The 23062-nt window shown below is 37.1% G+C and overlaps 1 protein-coding gene across 2 annotated transcripts; it reads left to right on the plus strand.

Annotated features, from left to right (window-relative positions):
- Positions 1 to 18581, plus strand: LOC591400 (PAN2-PAN3 deadenylation complex subunit pan3). Of its 2 annotated transcripts, none has more exons than XM_030980453.1 (15): positions 1 to 686; positions 1825 to 1919; positions 2417 to 2528; positions 3236 to 3303; positions 4279 to 4627; positions 5516 to 5751; positions 6761 to 6923; positions 7580 to 7738; positions 8400 to 8516; positions 8857 to 8982; positions 9394 to 9671; positions 10091 to 10230; positions 11563 to 11757; positions 12217 to 12355; positions 13208 to 18581. In XM_030980453.1, exons 1-15 carry the CDS (start codon positions 680 to 682, stop codon positions 13361 to 13363), a joined length of 2340 nt encoding a protein of 779 aa, XP_030836313.1. In that variant the 5' UTR covers positions 1 to 679; the 3' UTR covers positions 13364 to 18581. The 2 variants fall into 2 exon arrangements, with proteins under 2 accessions (XP_030836313.1, XP_030836314.1); XM_030980454.1 differs by having other exon boundaries at positions 348 to 686; positions 8857 to 8979.
- The last annotated feature ends 4481 nt before the right edge of the window (positions 18582 to 23062 follow it).

Here is a 23062-nt window from a genome sequence, read left to right on the forward strand (position 1 = left end):
AATTGACTGCATGTATTCTATGGACGCTCCTCCTCCGTAGTTCATCCACACATATGGAAAAATTCAGGTTAAATTCACCGCTTTCGGGAAATGCCATGTCGACTTCACCGCCTTTCAGGACTACATAGTACCTAGATAAGTGGAAAAATGTTGTGATTTTGAAAATCCAAGAGAGATAATATCGGGTAATAGGCCGTGGAAAAATCGGATTCATCGGCTACGTACGGCGTCAGCTCAGCCCCCATCAATGCATTTGTCGACATTGTGCTGGAGTGATAGTAAACAGCAAGTGCAACTTGTCAGGTGTACGATTGAATTGAGTGTAGTGGAACGAATACAGCGCCAGTGCAGTGACTAGAAATTTTATTGAGAAGATCAGGAGAGAGTAAATTTAATAGGAGTAGGCAGAGCTGGAAGAGATTTATCTTTTTTCGGAGATCATCAGATTTAATTCTTCACAATCTTTCAGAGAGCAACTTCTGTGGCTGGACTCCTGGAGGCACTTTAATTAATTCATCATCAAAATCTCTCTGACCAGCTGACTGAATCTACTGACCTGTGCTGAAGTAAAATCTTAGCCAACCCGGCCGCTGACTGAAAATTTATTTTCAATGAAACTATAGATTATTGTGAACTAAATTCAAACTCAAAATCAAGTTGTATAACTCGAGATACAAAAATGGATTGTAAGTGTGGCTGTAGACGTAGTGTAATCTCAATTTTGTGTCGTGCTTGTTTGAATTTACAATTTCAAATTGATAGTGCTAGACAGTGTACAGGTTCATGATGTAAATTGCCTTTGGTCATTGCAAAATTTATATTCAGGTTCTTAAAAGATTCCAAGCTATGATCTTTCACACTCGGAAGTGTTCATTATTTAATTATGTGAATGTTTGTAAAGATAAAATAAAGTAGAGACTCCATGATATTGAAGCTCGGAAGACATATATGATGTGCCATGTGCCATAATATGACTTTATGTATCTTATAATTTTCCTGATCTAGTGAGTGAATTCTCAAGCCCACAAAACAATTTTGACCTTTCAGCATTCATGACATTACTGTGAACTTGGATATAACAGGTGGCAAAGAGGCTAGGCTTCAGAGTTCAAACCACACCAAAAAAGAAGAAAGAAGAAAAAGAGAAGTCCTACTTAAATTAGTTATACTCATGGTGATAGTCTGGAGTTAAAAATAGATTTTATTAATTTTTTCACATAAGTTTTTCTTCCTGCCAGATCTGTTTTTAAACTAAGTAGGGGCCTAACATTTCAGTTTACAGTAGTCATTTGTTTCTAAATTTTGTGATTGCAAGCAAAGCGAGTGAGCAAAAAAACATATATGGTATTGACATTTTTTATAAGGTCTACATTTTGATGTTGTAATCAACGTACTAGATAAGATAGAAAAATACTGTCCTCCGACGCATTTTACATTTTCGATGTTATTCTAATATGTTTTCTTATATGATTTATCTCACTGCACCCCTACAAATGTTTTGCAGCACCCCAGTTGAAAAAAATGCTGGCATAGCTTATGACCCCCCTTCATGCAATCTTATAGCAAACCACTCTAATAGGAATCAGAAAAAAGAGGAGCAGACTAATGAGAGTTTAATGGAATCAGACAAAAATTAAGAAACTTATTAATTTTTGAAAGCTGTAATCACCATACACTGTACATACCGGTACATGTATGGGTATTTTAAATTGGCTGATCATCCCTTGCAAGTTGTAACATATCGTGTTGAATTTGTTTCTATGTATTCCTGTGAAGATGTTGAGTGACCTTTTACTTTTATTACCCCCCCCCCCCCCTTTATAGTGGCAGACCCTCACATGGCAGATCACTTCTTCAATGCTCCTTTTGACAGTGACAACTATGGCCCACAAACCAGCAAACTCCAGCACCTTATGCAGGTAACACTTTCACGATCGGAAAAACACGTAAACTCAAAAAGATGTTAACTAACATGATACAAACAAGCACTTTATAATGGTAAAAATAACAGATTTGTCCGTGTTAGTCATGGTCTTTGTGCCTAAGTCCTGTTATTTTGAAAGCAAGAAATGTAAATACAAAGAACTGAAATCTCTTTTGTCTATTTTATGTGTGTAGCTTTTAAAAGCTTATTTATCAGAAGATGAGCCTTAAAAGCAATAACTTTGAAACTCCTATGTTCTCATAGAAATTGGAAGCTCCTTGTTACGTACATATTGATGCATATAGGCCCTGTACTTGGTTTACAGTCATACAAAACATATATGTATTTGATTTTTTTTTTAGAAGAATGAAATGTGATACATTGGAGAAGAAAAAAGTCAGTGTTTGAAGAGGTAAAGCTGATTGATACAGTACATGCAGTTACCTTGAAAATTTTCCTTCTAATGTTGAATCGATCTTGATCACATTTTAGCGATCGCATTCGGTAGGATCAAGCTTATCAACATACACAGGGTCTCCAGGATCATCAGCACCAGGCGGACAAAAGAGGGATGAATCACCCAGCTTTCAGCCTGGTCAGCCAGGTTTGTGCTTTGAATCTTTCCTTTTCATCTAGGGAAGAACCTGTGGTCGATTCAATATTTTGATTGTGTCAACGATCATTGGCGAAGTGAAATGACCAATGACATACAGTCAACAACTAAATATTCATACCCCTTGTACATAAATATATAATCATATCTTGGTCTCCTTTCACCAGCCTTGCTATCTCCAAAATGTTGTGCATTTAATGTATCAATATGTTTGTGTTTGTTTAGGCATATAGCCTAATGACTCTAATGTTAAAGAAATTATAGAATACCAGTCCCAGTTAAGTACTTGATCTTAGTCCAAAATTAAATAAAAACTAATATTTAATAATAATGATATCGAATATTTAGGAGCGCTAAAAACAATAAGTACCATAGCGCTTACAAATACAAATATATGAATAGAGGACAAAAATGTAGAACAGGAAGTATTTCTATTAAACTTGAAAGTACTTGATAGAAAACAGATCCAGATCATTAATTTACATGTATATCTAGGAGGATGTGAGCACTTATCAAATTAATGAGGGGGAAAAACATGTTGTTTTTTTATGAGGCCAGGATGTACAGTGTATATGAATAATTGAATTTTCTGTGTCAAATAAACGGAGCACTATTAACATTAATTACTACAGCATCTATAAAATTTGTAAACAAATTTTATTCTACTAATTTGGTTTATTTTGTTATATCTTTTGCAGGTGTTGCATTGAGCACGAATGATTTGAGCTCCAATTTCTCCAACATGCATCTCAACATGGCTTTAGAGGTTAGTAAAGTACAGTGAATACCATTTGAGTCGCTTTACATTTTGACAGTCATGCTTTCTAAGCGAGGGGAAGATTCATAAAAAGACTAGAAACCACAACGATATCGGAGGTGTACGAAAGTGCTTTTCGCGTCACCGGCCGTGCGTGCATACCATATATGCAAAATGCGCCATCGATCAGATGCGTTTTTACGCTGTGGCTGCTGCAGTCCAGTAAACTCGATTGAGTTACAGTTGCAGCAATTCCACCATATTTTCACAGAACCCATACCAATTTATTGAAATGTTTTGCTCAATTTTGACCGCACATCAGCATGTTTTACTAATTGTATGCAAGCTAGCAGTCCGATGCGCCATTGAACTGCAAGCTTGTGTCCGTCGGGGCTCGGGCAGGGCATTTATCGTTGCGTTGACAATCAGAATCTGTAGTAACATACGGGGGCGACTCTTCGTAGAAGGGTTACCCCACCAAGTACGGTTGGGTGAAATCAAGGATTTCCAACCCTGAGTTTGAGAGTACCCGGGTAACACAGAAAAAGCCTAAAATATAGTACAATTTACTTTAGTACAATATAATATCTGAGACCAGGAACAGCAATTTTTAGAGTCTTTTCTGTTGATTAAGAAGTTATTGAAATTGATTGTATTCGCATTATGAAATTAACATTATAGGTTTGAGCTTATTTTACTTGTGTAATTGGTTGTCATTTTCTGTTTTTGTAAAATTGCTCCTGGTTCTGGTTAAAGCCCGATGAATCAGGGGCAACTTTTAAAAATACATTGCCGCTGGTTCCTGGCCACTTATTTCAAGGCTTGCCGGTATGTGAATTATTACCATTAAAAAAAAAAATAGACTTTTAGTGAGACCTTTTGGGCAAATTCCCCTCAACTCATGTCTAATTTTTGTTTCTACCTGTGTCTACAGTTCACCTAGATTTCATACTGCTTCATTTCTTCCTTACCTACTATCAATAGGGAATGGAGTTTGTACCTGGGGCCCAGAACACGCCCAAGTCGGAATTCCAGCCCAGGAACAGTCGTGGTGACTTCCAGCCGCCCCCTCAGCAACCACCCCCTTCGGCCATGTCCGTGCCCCCTCCCCCGCTCCCCGTCACACCAACGAAAGACGCCGGGCCTCTCTCCCTGAACGAGTTCAAGCCCCAGTCCAAGCTGAAGAGCCTAACCCCTGGGGTACCGGAGTTTGTCCCAAGGCCGTTGAGTCAGGGTAGCTCTATGCTACCCACACCTGTTACCCAAGGTCAAGTTGCCAGCGCAATCCCCAGGACTAATGCAGGAGGACTCATGAGCAATGATTTTGTGTCGGGTGAGTGCTGTCATTTTTTTCTTCCATAAATATACTTAAAACTAACCAGGACTTCCAGCAATAGAGTTTTTATTTCTAGAGAAACTGGGTGAAAGTAATTCTGGATTTCTGATCGTCTAGGAGATGGGTTACTTGGACCATCAAAACATCAATAGCTTTTGACATAACATTCAGGAAAATGCTTGACTCACGTAAGACTGCTGTGAGGAACAGGGCTTAGGAATTCTTGCTCCTTCCTCATCTTTGATTTCTTTATTACTTTATTTTGTACCATTATTAGACCTCAATGTTACCTTTAAGTAATTAGCAATAGATAAAGTATAGGTATAGGCCATGTTGGTATAGCTGTTAAAACTTGTATCTGTCTTTTAGGTATTCTCATTAAAAAGAAATTGTTATGTGTATAGGTTATCCTTTGTCCAGCTTCATATTGGATATTAATTTTCCTCGACCTCCTATAGCTGTTATCTCACTTGTGAGCCCATTCTTAAGTGAATCAATCGCCTGAAAAAAATGTGTGTATAGCTAGAATGTATAAAATCAACCTTAAATAAGGTTTACCTGGTAGTCTATAGATAAACGGTTCAGGAGTATAAAGATAACAAAAGACTAACATTAATCCCGTGCGTACGCGTCTGTAGAGCTCTAGTTTACTCAGCAACAAGTTTTACTGTTCACTGAGAATGTGTTTAAATTGCATTATCTTTTTGTAGAAGTAATATCTGAAGCTAATATTTTAATAGAGTATAGCCACATGGAACGCCTTGCACCAAAAGCAAAAGATGTTTGGATGATTTGTACAATTTCACTCATGTACTGTCTCTTTGTACAGCATTACTAGATTCCATTATACTTTGATCCTCTCTCAACTTTTTCTTTAACCCTAAGGCTCCCTCTCGGCTGGTGCCTCACCTCTTCACTCCCCGGGCGGGTCACCCAACACGAGTCGTAAGGAGTTCCGCCGGGCCCAGGCCCCCTCTGCTATTGAGATCGACGGTAAAGGCGCTTCTAAGGGGGGCGCCAATTACCCAGGGGTGACTCAGGAGAACATTGGGGGTACCACCTACTTCTACACAGACGACCAGGGGCCAGCTGTCCCACAAGCCCCAGCTAATGCCGGCATTGTAAGTCATCAGATATTAATATATCGGGGTTCAGTGACACAAAGACGTAACTCCATATTTTGCCAAAACAAGTATTTGATATCAAAATGTTCAGAAAAATGTGGGCTTTCCAGGAAACACAAGATTTAACTCTACCCAACACTCCATTGAAGTCAATGGCTAGTGAAACATAGACTTAACTCCTTAAGGCCCAAGTGGACCTCCATCTTTAAACCACTTTTTCTCAAAATGGCCAAATGGAGTTATGTCTTTGTGTCACTGACCCCTCGATATAATACTTACCATTTAGAGAATATGAATATGATTTGAGTTTGTAAGGAAGAATTGATGTTAAAAGAAATCAAGACAGTAACAAGAATCTGTTACAAAAATACAAGTGAAAGTGATGTTATTGGGAAATTGAGGTTTCTATGGAGAGTTTGACACTAGATGGTCATTTAAGGATACCATCTTATATATATTAAACTCTTTAAATGTGAAAATTGGTATTTAAAGTATGGTCATTGATGATTGTCACATTCTGAAATCCAAAAGATAAAGACACACAAATTTGGCTTTTTCCTGATCATGAGTGTTATGACTGATGGATTCTAAGTTCCAGATGGGTGTCAAGTTTTTCTTGGTGTGAGATTTGTAAAGTCATTGATTTTAAAAGTCCAGTGTATGCAAATTAGTAGGCATCACACATGGAAACTGCAAATAGACCATCTTTAAAGGCAGGCTTTACTACTTCAGCTAGAAGGGATTAAACCACCCAGCGAGCCAGCGAGGTCACTGTGACAGGTTGCTATCTCATTAACTCAGCTCTCATTTAATGTAATAAAAAGAGGATCATGGGGGACCAACAGGCACCGATTGGGGAAGTTTTCTATATAGAGGGAGCAAGTAGCTACAAGTAGGGCAGTGTGCCTTTAAGAGTATCAGGCTGGTTGAAAATAATTGAATAATGATCCATGCTGTGAAAGAAACTATTTAATTTCTATAACCCTTTTTTCTCTTGAATGTGAAGGTGTTGCCGACCTTCCATGTCTACCCGTCGACACCCGCTCATGTGGACTACATGAAGAGGAACGTGAATGGACCATCTTTCTTTATGGATGAGGAATTTAAGATTGATGTCTTGAACAAGCAGGCCCAAGCCCTTACACAGCTGGACCTTGCGGAACACCCTGGTAAGCAGTGAAAGAAAGAGATGATTCCCCCTCCCCCTATTGAACTTGAGACTAAATTTGTTGTAATTTGACACCCTTGATTCTTACCGCCTACATTTTGTTGTATTTACGTGTTCGAAATGCGGTGTAGTAGGCTAAAAGTTTGATGGGCTGATGGAATCGCTATGCCCTGGATAGAAGTGGTTGGAACGTCATCAATAAGGTCACAAAGGGTCAGTCATGACTCGTAGGACGACAAGGACGAGGATGTGTTTATTGTTCTATCGTTGACATTCATCAACATATTTATGCAATTTATTCAAAGGGGTGTAGCTTAATCTTACTCCTTTAACATCACAACCCTGCTCCTTTCCATATAGATGATTTATATGCCTATGTTTTGACCATTTCCAGAAAACCCAACGAGTAGATAACTACCATTTCCTGTTCTTTGTAGAGCCCCTCACCATATACGACATAGCCTTGTGCCTTTTTGTCTATGATATTTGTGTACAGTCGAACCTGTATATTAAGGCCACCCAAGGAATACAGAAAAGGCAAATGCGATAGACAGGTGACCTTTCTAGGCAGGTTATGCAATACATACATACATACAGCCTTTATAGAGAGACTGCTATTGAGGAAGGCTTGACTGTATTTGTGATTTTCTTTTATAGACATCCCAACAGAAGTGGATAACTACCACTCTCTGTTTCCTCTGGAGCCTTCACCCAAGACGCCCATGGACAAATCAAGTACGTTTGGCTACACCACAACATGTTACAAGGCTATGAACAAGAAGGACAGCAAACTCTACTGCCTTAGGAGGATACATGGTAAGGGCTCACTCCCAAAGCTGTGAAATGATAGCTTTCGTACTTACACCAACTAGAGTGCATCACATCTGCTGTGCACATTTGTTTCTATGGCTGCGTACAAGCCATGGCTAATATTACCACGCTTTCTGACATTTCCTTGCCCTCCTGTTGTAAAACATGCAGCAAACCCACAAAGAGATATCTCGATCTGCATTGAGTAGTAGGGACACTGTTCATCTTATGGAGAATCCACTTCACGCCTGGACAAAGTCCGGACTCGAACCTCCTTTCAAAGTCATTCGAGAAGCCTGCATCAAGTGAAGATTGGAGTGAATAGGGCTCATAGTAGCTTTAGGTCGGGGCCACACCTGAGCCTGGACCATAAACTTTTCTACCCCTAGTATGAAAGGTCAAGTTCACAACTAGGGCTTCTCGTAAATAGTTGTGTTGTCCATAAGTATCATCCCGAAAGTTCACAACTTATAGCAGACACTTGGGCCCGAATTCACAAAGGAGGTTTAAATTTAACCCATGGTTTAAACCCTCATTTACATAACCCATGGTCTAAAATTAGCGCAAAATAAGCGTGCCTTGCCTTGCGCGCGACTAATATGGACATCAGACTGTCCTGTTTAGCAAATTCAATATTCAATATCTCATGTTTGCCTTTTCTTTCCAGGTTTTCGAGTGGGAGTCACGCAGTGGATGGTGCTAGTAGACAAATGGAAAAAGCTTCAACACTCTAACATAGTTTCCCTCAGGGAAGTCTTTTCGACTAAAGCTTTTGGAGAGCATTGTGAGTAGTAATAAAAACAAACATTTTTTATTGGCTCTCTCTCTCTACAAAGGCCATTTGTGGTCATCTCTGAGTTTATCACTAAGATGTTTTACATTTGTTGTAGAACCTGTGTAGAAAGGTCACCTGTTTACTCAGTTTTCCTCTGAGTTCTGAAAAGACAGCATAGTCTAACCAGCTATAGTGGCCACCTCTCTAATAAGGCCTTTCATCTGCTGTCATCTAAAACGTCTCTCATTGTATCGTCAACCCTAGAATATAGAAGTTTTTTAATTTTAATTAGTGAAAAGGGGTATCAGCTACTATCAGCTTTGACACTTGGTTTATTTTTGCCTTTCAGCCATCGTTTTTGTACATGACTACCACCCTGGTGCTACAACGCTCATGTCGAGACATTTTGGTCATTCTGGTGGTCTCAACTCATTCCGGAAAGGACATAGCGGCCCTTTCCCTGGTTCTCGAGGTAGGAGTATTCTTGGTTGCCTTTCAAATTCACTTGCTCATTTATTAATATCAGTGTTGAAATCTATCTTCCTCATTAGCAGTATAGGTGATAAGAAGATGCGTGAGTATATATATATATTTCCTGATTCATTCTTGATTTCAGGAGGTTAGGATATGTGGTTTAGGAAGACACTAATGGTTATTACATACTGATTTATCTCTTTGCTGATCTATAGTGGAGCAATGATGATGTCATATATTATTCATGTTAGTTCAGTTAGTAGAGAACTAACTGCTCTGCTCCCTTTGAAATTGAATGGCTAAGTTTGAGATACTTTCTTCTTTTGTCTAAACAACAGATTTTAGTGTACCTTATGATTAAGAGTTGATTTAGCATTTGAAAATAACATGATTCTGTCTTTGTACTCCACAGGGGGCGGAGGTGGAGGCGGGGGTAGCGGTGGCCCGAACGGACCGCGAGGCCACAGCGCCGGCCTTCTACCTGAGGGTTTGATCTGGACATACATTGTCCAGCTGAGCTCTGCCCTGCGTGCCATCCACACTGCCGGCCTGGCTTGCCGGGTCATGGACCCCACAAAGATTCTTATCCTGGCCAAGTCCAGGTTAAGGGTCAACTGCGTGGGCATCTTTGATGTGTTGACCTTTGACCCCAGTCAGTCGAATCCTCTTGCCATGATCTCACATTATCAGGTGAGAACAAGCTTCAATATTATCCTGGATTTAATTTGGTAGTGAAATTGCAAGAAATTCTGTCAAAAGTAAATTTTAATATTGAATTTTTATACATTTCTTTGTTATTTGATCATTAAAGTGCCATACATCACTCACAACTCAAGATATAGACAACGCTAACTTGCAATTAATTGGAAGACTTGTGATCTTTCATGTGAAGGTGATGTCAGACTAAAGCAATTATGGTAAATGCATAATCTTGGTCTTAATCAAAGTAATTTGTACTGTCCAATGACGGCAAGAAGACCTGATCTCTCTCTGGAAGGTGATCTTAGCCTTAACATGCAATTCAGTCCAAGTACAAGGTTGTGACAAAGGTCATGATGACTATCGTTATCAAGGTCATAATCAAATTTATTTGTCCTGTTCAATCACAGCAAGAAGACCTGATCTCTCTTGGGAAGGTGATCTTAGCTCTAGCCTGCAATTCGGTCCAGAGTATCCAACGTCAAAGGTTGTCTGCCTCCGTGGACCTTGTAGCGCATCAGTATTCAGCCGACCTCAAAAATTTGGTCTTGTAAGTATACAAGATTCATCTTTTTATCTATTTTATCTTCCATGGTATTAGTTATCATTTTAGTGTCAAACAAAAAAGTAGTTGATTCTGCATAAAGATGATCTTGAGCTAGTTCTCATACACATGCTCCTGGGATTATCTCGAACCTTCTCCTAGCAATGGTCCCCTCAATGTCTTCTTTGTCTCCTTCTGATGCTGGTGAACCCATGTTCAGTATTAGAGTGCTAAACGGTGAATGGCGTGAGGGATTAAGATTAAGTGAGGATTAGCTCTGATTGTCATTGGGGGAGATTGTTATACTATTCAGTCATCTGCACTGTGTAGTGTATTGTGTTAAAATCCCCCTTATTAATGGTAAAGATCAATTTTGGAAATGCCCCCCTCTCGAAAAAGGAAATGGAAGCTCTTATTACCAGTCATGTAAAAGAATATGTTTTGACTAATACGTGATGATACAAATTTTGCAGAGAAACCGCCTACTAATTGATATATTTGGTCCGGATAGATATCGTGCACATGTCGCGCACGTGTCACGCAGTCCCATATACATCTTTCTGTGTACAGTGCTTGCAACTTTACCAAGACTGGGCCAAATTTCTTATCATTTTGATGATTCCAGGACATTGCAGTACACACCAATAATTATATGCTAGATGATCAATCTTTTCTGATCGATTCCACAACGTTTCTTTCACAATGCAATCGCATGACCATAACTGGTCTTTATCTTTAAAGGCATCTTTAAGAGTACCTTGTAAGTTCTTGCAGTAAATTGCAACCATAGAGATAATCTTTGGAAGTCGATCTTCAAAAATGGATATAAGTTGACAGTCAGATGCAGCCGAATCTAATCAAAATGATAAAAAATTGCTGAACAACACAGCTAACGTATTGATGGGGTGATCAACCAAATTTCCTCTTTTCTCATTGTCTGCTGTTTACAATTTTATGTGTACTGTGTGTTGGCAGTCCTAATTCTCTGTGCTTTTCAGCACTGTAACAAAGTTTTAATGTCATTTAGTGAACTTAAAGCCCCACTGTACTACTTGTAGCTACTTGTGCCCTCTATATAGCAAACAATGCCTAATCGGTGCCTGTTGGTCCCCCATGATCCCATATTTCTTATGTTAATTGAGAGCTGATTTGATGAGATAACCACCTGTCAGTGACCTTGCAGGGAGGTCTAATCCCCCCTGGCCAAACTAGTGCTGACAAGCTTCAATATATGACTACCTTTTCAGCTTGGCTAAAGTCATTTAGCACTGGTAAATATGTTTGATTAAGCCAAACTATTTACTAATTAGTGTTACTATTATTTTATTGTGTAACTAGATACCTTCTGACCAGCCAGCCTCGCCCCCGTTCTGTGAACGACATCATGCCTATGATTGGTGCAAGGTTCTACACCCAGCTGGATGCTGCTCTCATGTGCAATGATGTGCTAGAGGAGCAGTTATCAAGGGAGATCCAAAATGGCCGCCTGTTCAGACTCCTCTGTAAACTGGGAGTCATGAATGAAAGACCCGAGTAAGTATCGTTAGACTGTGACATGATTTTGATGGTGGAAAAGCTTGGCCATCATGATGCAGTGTATCTGTGTTCTGTCTCTCACTTTTAGAAGAACATTTTGTGTTGCAAAGTTTCGAGAAAGACTGATTTGATTTCCTCTGAGGGCATTTTAAACTCCTTCTTCATGGTGTATTTACCACTGTGTAGTCAGTAATGTTTTGTCCCTAGTAGTCTCCAGCATTAGTTGTACGTACTTTAAACAAAGAAGATATAAAGTTTCAGTGTGCCTTCAATTTCACATTACATGTATCTCTCCCTTTTCTTTACCATATTCTCTCTCTCCCTCTCTTCTGTCTTCTCTTCTTCCTTCTCTCTCTCTCTCTCTCCTTCGTATATCTTCTTCTGCACCACTGCCTTGCTCTCCTCTCATCCCCCCATTCATCTAATCATTCTGTTCCTTCCCTTCCACTCTTGTAGATTCCATGGTGATGTGCAGTGGGCAGAGACTGGTGACCGTTACCTTCTCAAGCTCTTCAGAGATCACTTATTTCATCAGGTCAAAGAGACTGGTAACCCTTGGATTGATCTTTCTCACATTGTTCAGTGCCTCAACAAGGTAAGTCAAATATCGACTTGTGTTGCCAATTTACAAGCAATATCCAGGTGCCGTTACAACACAGGTATCCACAGATTTTGCCTTATCTGATCTTTAAAACAAAAAGAGAGGTGCTCTAACATATGCTTCAGCGACAATCACTGACAAACTTCACGGTGTTAAAATAGGGTCACAATCATGTATTAGGCTGGGTTAAGATCATAGTATGGGTTACATCGAATGTTTGGTTCAGGGTTAAACTTGAGTCTTCTGTTAGTGTAGAATATCGACCTCAGACTAAGAGTCGCCAGATAATTTTTAGTAAAAAAAAAGTGGCTGAAAAATTGGAAAAGATTTTATTTTCGAGTCTTTATTCGTGTTCACAAATTTATCAAAAACTTCAAATGTTGTATCACTATGTATCTCTAAACTTGAATAACCTGGTCAGAATTTGAATTGATTGTATCCGAGCTTATAGTTCCAAATCTCCAACAGCCAGTTGAAATTCGTGTTCATTTTAATGCACATGTTTTAATGGGATGTCATCAACCTTGTAGCTATCATGGTTTTATGAAATGATACCTTAATTTCTTCTCATTTTTACACTTTGTTGAATTATAATTTTACATAAACATGGCTTGGTATGACATTGGGATTACTTATTTATTGTTGACATTGTCTTAATATACAGTGAAACCTGTCTATAATGACCATCCAAGGGAGACAAGAAAAGTGGTCTTTATAGGCAGGTGGTCTTTGTAAACAGGTGGTCACTAAAGCAGGTTTTAATGTACATGTAAGCAGAGTCTTTAATACTGGAGAGGTAGTCACATAGAGTCATATTTTTTCTGCCACTCTACCATTTTGTTGCAGCTTGATGCAGGGATCCCAGAGAAGGTCTGCCTGATGTCACGTGATGAGCAAAACATCTTGGTGGTCTCATATAGCGATCTTAAACACTGCTTTCAAACCACCTTCAGTGAAGTGTTTCAAGCGTCTCAACCATCTCCAGAAAACATTGGCCACTGATACCAAGTCTGATGATCATCGGTCTCTTTAATGTCACACAATGCTTTCTGATGAGTGACTGTGGGAGAATGTTTATTACGAGCATCTCCGTCACGATAATTATCGGTCTCTTATAGCAAGTCTGATCGTGGCTCGATTTCATCTCGAACAATTCTTTCAGAATAAAATGAGCAAATGTTACAAGCGTGTAAAGCATCTCCAGAAAAGATTGGTTACTCTTAGGAAGTCTTATCTATACTCTTTTACAATGATCTTAAGTGCTGCTTTCAGAACATCCCTAGGGAAGTGCCAGAAATATTGACCACTCATGAGCAAGTCTGATTATTACTCTCTTTAATCTCAAATACTGTCTTCAAAATACCTTCGGCAAAGAATTCCAACAATCTTCAGAAAGTATTAGTCACTGACAATGCTAGCACAGCTTGAGAACACATTCAGCAAAATGTTTGAAGCGTTCCAACCCAGGCCAGAAATATTGGTCATTGGTCAAGTCCCGTCCGCACTCGTCAATCTTCTCTGTAGCTTTAATGGCTTTTTCTATGATTAATCTTTAATGACTGTTTCTATTGTCATCCGTTCATTGCTAGGAGCTAACTGCGCTAGCACATCTCAAAGATAATCCTTAGTTTTCATAACAAAACTGTGTTTTAAGAGAAACTGACAATTTTGAATTGTGGAATCATTTGAGAAAAGCATGCTTAATATCACCAAAAAGCACCATCATAATGATGCACATAGAACACTGCTAAAACTCACCTATCCCAAAATATATCCTGATGACTGTTCACTTTCTTTTTTAACATATCGGTATGGTTGTCCTCTTATGGCATTTGAATGTAAGATTATATTTTATATTTCTTATGTCTTTTGACAAAATTTTATTTCTAAATTGAAATGTTTTTATTCAGGACTACACTTTTTTGCATTGTATTCATTTTGAAATGTACTAGAACTGATCATATTTTATTGATGAGATATTTTATTGATAATTGTAATAACTGAATATGAATTCCTTATATTTTTGTTTTTAATCATGATCAATGTCATCATTATTGAACCTGTATTTAAGGTAATCATTCTTTACAATGAATAATGAACTGCCTTTCAGGACTAATATCCTGATGTAGTAATGAATCCGATACAATCTTCAAATCTAGTAAGAAAGTAAAATAAGTAAGTTTAAGTGTTTTATGAATCTTGAATTCAAATGAGTTTCTTTGTTTAATTTGAATATGTTATTCCCATTTTCAAGAAGCAGAGGAAGTTGTGAATTAAGATGAGAAAATTTCCACTGGAACAGCAGTTTTCAGACAATGCCAGTAACTATTTCCTAAGAGGCAGAGTGCCATGAGTTAAGTAGACTCCAAGCTCTTCTGTATTGAAAACTGATTAACCCAGCTTCAGGGCAAATAAAAGCCGTTCAAAGTTGGTGAAAATGAAGAGGATATTGGGAGGAAATTTATCATGCAATAGATCATTACAGAGGTCTCCTCATGATGATATAAATGTCAAGTTAGAATACCTGTGTTTGTCAATTGATGGCACACAATGCCCCCCTTTTGTTGAGGTATTGGAAGCAGAGCAAACAGGAATTCATACATGATAACCTTGTGTGTTCAGGTGAGGCAGAGAAAAGCCTGAGATTAGGCAGTGGTATTCACGCCGCACAGTCATCATTGTCATCAGATTGGTTTGGTCTCATGTGAGATTTTTTAGTCATGAAATTTCCAGTTTTAATGATCAAATTTTCTTGTAAATAGACATCCCTCTTTTATCAGTACAGTGCCTGTCCATGTCATTTATTCAAAATTATGAACTTTTTTTACGTTGAGGAACTAGTGGTGATAAAAAGAGGTGTCAAACAGTATTGATGAGCTATACGAGCTTATCCCTTTCTTTGTATAAGATGTACATAAGACTGTTGTAGAAAGACGACTCTTGTACATACCCGAGATGCTATCCTGTACAGTGTAATGAGTGGAATGGAAGGTGTAAGTGTACATAGTAATGAATAATAAGTCATTGTTTGTATCATTTCAAATTGCAGGGAGTGTAATACCGATCATTTTTGTCGAGGATCATTTTATTTTTGTTGTAATTTTGTTGTCGTTGAAGCATTCCACACAGCGAGGCCAGACTGTAATGGGTAAGATTGATTGATGTGAGCTTTCTCTACTTTAAGTCAAGTTTCAGGGTGGGGGAATTCAGTGTTGTAGCCCCCGGGCACAATACTAAACAAACCAATAATCAACAAAATCTGTGCCATATGAAGTCTGTCAATTTAATCTCCATTTTATGTCAGTTTAATTGTTGATAATGTCTGCCTTTTAGCAGTTTTGAATCAAGTTATTAATTTTGCAGGGTTTAATCTATAGATTGTACACTGTCAGTAAGTATGTCGGGGGGGGGGGCCTTATCTGGGGCCTGTTAAGGACTATGATCAGCATGCTTCAGATCCTGACGTCGTGAATTTGATCATCATTGTTTAATATTGGTCCATCAATCTTGTAGGTGTGACTGGTTTATCCACGTAATCAAGCTGGGAATCATCGTTAAATGCACAAATATTGAACATTACGCAGGTCCTCGAAAGAAGCAACCACACTCTCAGACAGAATAGCTGAATTTTTATTCGCGATATATTTTAACCCCAAACCTGGATATGCAGATGAAATGGTCAAACGATAGGTAACACTGAAAGATCAAAACGTTGTTTTATTCCTTAATCAAAACTGTCACCTGAATGCACAAGTAGCTATTCCTTCAATTCATAAACCTTTTCTCAAAAAGTGCAAATCAAACGTTCAGTTTTGTTATTAAGAAAGTGCAGATTTGTATAAAGTGTGCCTTTGATTATGGGAGATAGATTGAAATTGATGTTAATGTCATGCTAAAGTTTTAAGAGCTGGATGGGTGTTCAACCTTGTTTTTAAAAGGGTATGAAGCAATACCCATATGGCTACAAGTTGGTAATAAGAGAGGTTTGGTCTCAATTTTATAGTTGAATCATTTTGTTGGAATCAATAGCCCGTGATGGCGGGATTGGAAAACATGAAATGGGATCAACCATTTGCTGAAGTCCTAATTCACTTTAGTTGTGCGTGAATGGCCAGTAAACGTGTGATTTGGGTAGGCAATGTGGGATTTACCATATGAAAACTTTTGTACGACTTCTAGCATCAAACAAATTTTGGTAAAGTGTTACAAGGATATATTATGTCAATGTTCAGCTAAACACTCATGTAATGATGGAACAACTTGATCTGATCATGCACTTTTCTGACTTTCATTGATAATTATTCTTTAGATTCTTGAATGATTTGAATCATCTGCAAACTGATGTGAGGTTCAATATCCAATTTTATTGTTGCTCCAGTCAAGCAAGAACCATTGGTGTCTTGCTCGCCTGGGCCTACTCAAAAAGTTGCATATTGCGCCACAAGTCAAAACAATTGCCTTCTAATGATGGACCTGGACAGCTTTTTAAAATATTTTTTTCATGTACATTCGAATTCTTATCAGGGAGAGCTAATCGTGTGGCTTTCATTTTTACATTTCGTATCAAAATTCATGTATTTTTTGAGAAAAAAAAATAGCAAGAGAAATCCATCAGCAGTATCCTTTTTTTTTCTGTCGAAAAATAGCTCAAACAAATGTCTGTGTGAATCTTGATCATAGGTCTTTTGGTGTATGTCATTCCTTGATTGTTGAAACAGGTTGTGTTAAAATTAGAGAAGGCAGATTTACTTTAAAAGGTACAATTGAATGTTTTAGCAGCTTTGTCAAGATATCCATCCGATTGACTGGGACATCAAGATAACTACTAAACACACAATGATTGAACTTTGTCCGATGAACTGAAAGTAGCCAGTTTTGCCATAATTCCTTCGAGTGTTTTCTTGAAATGCACTAAAACTTAAGACAAAACTACACAAAGAAAAAAATGATCTCTTCTATTATACTCAACAAAATTGATCTGCCTTAAACCTTGGTTAGAGCTCTTTATGTAGAAAATGTTTGGACTTTTTAATTCAAAATCTAGACATTTCCCATGAAAATCAGGGGCTGTTTAGAGCCGGATCCAATATAAGGATAATTTGTATCATAAAGTGGCCTTCCATTCTCGCATTTAAAGATTCATAGATAAGGTTTTATGGCATCTTTTCTCTGGGTTTGATCGGAAAGAATTTACTATTCAAGTACTGCTGAACAATTTCCGATTGGGGTATGTCAAATTAGCAAAGCTCCTCAAAATGTTTGGGGTCCGTGCATGCTCATCAAACCACAAGTAGGGATGCAAGAACCCTGTAACCACCCTTTTCTTTGGGTCCTGCAATTACCAATAATCTTGAGTGAATCTGCCTTTGCTCTCTATTTTGCTGAAATAATGCTATTTTTTATGTTACCATATCGTATTGTCAACTTTGTAATTTTTAATGCATTATATTGATGTTCCCTATATCACTTGCAGATCGATCAAATTTACTGTTGTGGCCATTTTGTCTATCTGTGCGTGTGCAAACTTTACATCGTGAAGGAAATTGATTTTGTTTTAGCCCATGGTAAGTGGATGGAGCCGTATATACAGCAGTGCCCTGGCTGTTCAAGATTTCACACTCCACTAATGGAAAGATGGGCGAATCTCGAGACGATCGTCGCCATTGTCTACGCTAAACTTGAATGCCGTTTCTGCTACAAATGAATTCAAACCTTCCTATTATTACAGGGATGTGCAAAGGAACTTTAAGACTGGAATAGCCTATTACCCATAGCAGCTGCTTTGAAGCTCATCGTGATATTGGATAGCGTGTGAACTCTCTACAAGGAAACGCGTTTTCTATTACGTTTCATCAATTAGATGTGAACATTTGCATGGATACGATGGATCTGTGTGGCTGCTTCTTTGCGCTGCTTCTCAGCAAAGGACATTATACTTCGAAGCATTTATTCGATAATTGGACTTAAGGACATTTTCCTGTGCTTTAATACACTCAATGCAATTGTTTAATGACTCTTTTTACCAGATTATGTTTTTTGTCGCTCTATGTGGAAAAGGAAATTTTGGAATGAATATTTAAAAGTGAAAAGCAAAATGTCAATTTTTATATGCGAAGTACTTTTTTGTACAGTACATGTAAATGTAAAACCTGAATGGCTAGCTTCCACACTGTACAGAGTTCTTGATATTTTTAAAATAAAGTTGAGAAAGCACACTAAATATTGCTTCACCCCATTGTGTCTTATTTGTGTTGGCTTATCTATGTAGGGCTATTATCTGAAGAAAAGGATTACATGTATAGGTACTAACATTTTAGATTTGTTCTGTGCCGTATATGTCAAAATAGCGTGGACTTTTCCAAAGAGAAAGAGAGAGAGAGAGAGAAAAGATTCCTTAGTCCAAAATGCGAGTCTGAGATATTGGTACATTAGTTTTGGATGGTCATAATCACCTGCAGCAATGAAAGGGTTAACTTATTTTAAATCGTTTTATTTGGAAGTTGGCAGTAGAGGAAAAAATGGTTGTAATAATTCTTACTGTTTTTAGTATTAGACTATTATGTGAATCTACTGACGTACAGAAAACATTAATTATAGAATAATATACTGAAAATCTTTAATCAGGTCTCAGGATAGGGGGAAAATGTGTGGGATACAGTTGGATAAATGTGATAAAAAGGAAGAGGAAATAATACTAGCTGTTCAATAAAATTGATAATAATTACCACCAAAAAAGACATTGCAATTAAGTGAGATATGAATACTGGTATACTTATTAATTTAAGAAGCAATTTATTCGGCTTATAACTAACATACAAGATATTGAGAAAAAGCAATATTAACTTGACTTAATTTATTTGATTAAGTGAAGTCTACCTTACAGACATCATTTTTTATCACAAATTTATCAAGCATGAATATTATTTGCCATTCGTACAAAAAACATTAATTATAGAATAATATACTCAAATCTGTAATCGGGATGGGGGGAATGTGTGGAATACAATTGGATGAATGTGATGGGAATGAAGAGAAGATGTTTTACTGGATGTTCATTACTATTATTATTTATAAAGTGAGATATGAATATACAAATGATTTATGTGGCATATTACTAACATAAAAGATATTGAGAAAAGGGAATAATAACTCCCAACTTAATTTATTTGTTGAAGTGAAGTGTACTTGACAGATTTTGACTTTTGTTCACATATTTCTCAATCATTGTATTTTTAAGTAAATATAATTTGCCATTCAATTTTGAATGTAATTTTTAAATGGGACAATTGAGAAATTCAATCTTTGGCTCCAAAGCATTGTCAAATAAAACCATAACTGAATTGAACTGAATTGATATCCTGCATCGTATGAAACAAGAAAAATATGACAGACCAATTATACTAGTGTCCCTTTATAATACAATGCTAATACCCCCTCTATTGTTTAGAATTGAACATTGGTGTGTCTGTGAGTTTGATGGCCTACTCTGCAAAAGAATCATTTCCCCCAAATTAAATATGAAGAATACAGTTATGGCATTAATTTCTGTAACTGCACATAGAATACAGAGGAAAAAAAGAGAGACTACCTCTTCTTGCCGTAACAAAATGATTTTGCACGAAACTTCCAATATTTTCCTAGCAGCAGTTTCAGATTTTTTGCCCAATCATTATTTTCATCAAACATACATGTATATCAAAACATGTTTAATCTATTTTTTTAAAAACTGTGTCTGTGTTCTTCTCTTCAAGTAGAAGGAAAAAATCTTAAAGCAAATTTCCGTCATAGTACTTTCAATTCACAGTTATTATCCAGTTTTCCCTTCAATTCTAGTTTTGTCTATAATTGTAATTATATATTTATTGACTTGGTATATGATTTGTATAATGAATGTAAAACAAATTAGGTATGCATCCGACTCTTTCCTCCTTTTTCTTGTCCCATCCCCTGATCTATATTCACATATTATATGTGAATATAATAATATTTGTTTTTAAATTCACCACATCTTAGCTCAGTCAATCATTAAGATGTGGTGAATTTAAAAACAAAATAAAACTCGTTTGTCACAGCTATAGGAGCAAAATACAAAAATTGTAATGTCAGAGTGCTGCTTTCTTGTGATATCTCCCTCCCCTCCCTCCCCCTCTCTCTCTGTCTCCGTTCTCTCTGTCTCTGTCTCTATCTCTCTCTGTCTCTCTCTTTCCCTCTTTCTCTCTCTCTCTCTCTCTAAACATATATCTCTCTTTCCCTCAGGCCCCCTCTCTCTCAGATAATGTAATTTGCGTTGACAGCTATATTAGCTATCATAATTTAACACAACTTTTTCATGAAAAGATTGGTATAATCTGGTTTTCTATTTATATATTCATATAACTTTGTTGACCAATCTCTATTACTCTACAATATGATCAGTATATTGGGTCACTGGGTCTGATAATGATAAAACTCATCTATCAAGAATAAATCACATTCTCATATAATCTCTTCATGAAAAAGAGCTAGGTCAGAAAAATGATTCATACAACACCATGGGAAACAATGATATATGGAACATTTTTTCTCATCATTTATATGACTGTCACAGTTAGCACCTCCTTCCTATTATATTTTGACAATGGTCGAATTCGATAAATGGAGTTTCGCTTCAGCAAGAAAAACAGATGACGACATTGCTTAGTTGTAAATATACTATGAAATGACAATAATATGATGGCGCCTTTAAAAAAGACTACAAGCAATGCGGAATGAAAATGAATGCAAAATACGGAAGTAAAGTGAACCTAATATTGTACACGGCTTAGCAAGTTCCAACTTCAACTCGATTAGGAATTGGGAAATGCTGTGGATTTTCTCGCTATTTTTTCGAGACTAGGAATATGAGAAATGGGTAAGTATTTATTTTCACACTTATTTTTCTTGTTATGGCGCTAAACCCATCATTGCAACGCTAATTGCGAGCTTTGTTCTCGGGCGCGTTTCGGCTTAACCTGCGGCCTAGGCCTGCCACCGGTCTCACCTGCACCCTTGGCATTGAGTATACGTGCTGCAGCTGCTGTATTGACGTTGCTTTGATTTGACGTGTACCTAGTATACCGTAGTAATGTTGTGCGTCGATCTCCGGCAGCAGAAGTTACTTGTCATTGTGTCTTTTGTGATGGATACTATGTTTGCTTTCATTCATAGACATTGAATAATCATGGGTTAAAACAAGTATTAGATATGGGAAATTCTTGAACGTGAAAACATAAAAACAACTTCTATTTATCTTAAAACATAGTTTGGAGAGTAGAGTCTAATGTAAAAATAGTTCCTAAAATAAATTAGGCCTAGATCTAGAGCTGCTCTCTATATTTATCTTTATTATCTAGATCTAGATGTATTTACATATGTTATCTTTGTTTCATGCTGTACAAACTGTTTCAAAACATGGGGTTACAAAATATGCTCCCCCGGCCCCCAAAATATATGGTTGTTAATCAACAGATCAAGATTAGACTGAACACACATGTTTGTAGACAAACTAGATTGCATTGTAATAAAATAAAAAGTTTTTTCTTTTCTCGATCATATTTCTTTTTTGTAACAATTATTGAATTAAACAAGTTGTTTCTTATCTTTTTCCTTAAAATTGATTAGAGGAATTAAAATAGTATTCCTATTTCCTAATCCTAATTTCCTATGAATATGTGTGCAATAAGCCAATAACAATGGACATGCATACTGCAAGTGCAAAGTGCTCTGTGTAATTCTGTTGTGGTTTAATTGTTAAACTTCAGTTGTTTTTATTATGTGGATGTGGTCTACTGAAGAGGAAAACATCTGCCAAAAATTATTCCAAGGTTGGACTAGATCTATTCTGTAAAATAAAAGTGGCAAGCCAGTTGTGTTCTGGAACGTCTTTGGTACATACTTTTCTAGAATGCCCTCTCAATTCCTTATTTTGGTGGGAGAAGAATCTTTGTGCTGGAGTTGTGTAATAAAAAAAGATAGTTGTACAAGTTGATCAGGTCTGTTCTTGCTCTTCTTCCCTGAGTGTCTCAATGGGAATTTCCTTGTTACCAAGACGTAAGCATTTCGTCTAATAAAAAAAGCTTTTTTATTTATTTCTCAGTAACAATAAGATTTCAATACAGAGATTTTAATAGTACTTCAATGAAACCTGTAGTAACTGTATATGTACATGTATATAAAGACCACTCTATTGACACATGAATGGTCTTTAGAGCAATTCCATGCAATATATGCCAATTAAGCATGACATATGACTTTTTATCTATTTATGTCATCAAAAAACTAAAGACAAAAATTGTGTTATGATGAATGAAATATTGACTAATCTTTCAGTATCAGTAGCCTACTATTCACTTTCACTGCATGGTCATATTAAAAGATTTCTTGCTATTTTGGGGATGAAATGGAAAAAAAGACATGTGTCATATGTACATTGTACAGGCAGGTGGACTTTATATTACAGGTTCCCACACACCTTTCAATAGATAATTCTGTTCAAGGGAAACAATTAAATGTGGTCCTTCTATAGAGTGCATGGTCCCTTATGCAGGTTTGAATGTACAATATATTGTTTTTGTACCAGAGCTCTTGATGAGCTTTCAAAAGTTGTTTCACTCTCCGCTCCTTTAAAAAATGTTCATACCTGTAAATTATGGGATCAAAGTGAAACTGGTGTATTTGTTAAGT

The sequence above is a fragment of the Strongylocentrotus purpuratus genome, unplaced genomic scaffold (genome assembly GCF_000002235.5).
Source record: "Strongylocentrotus purpuratus isolate Spur 01 unplaced genomic scaffold, Spur_5.0 spur5_scaffold_11, whole genome shotgun sequence".
Lineage (NCBI taxonomy): Eukaryota > Metazoa > Echinodermata > Echinoidea > Camarodonta > Strongylocentrotidae > Strongylocentrotus > Strongylocentrotus purpuratus.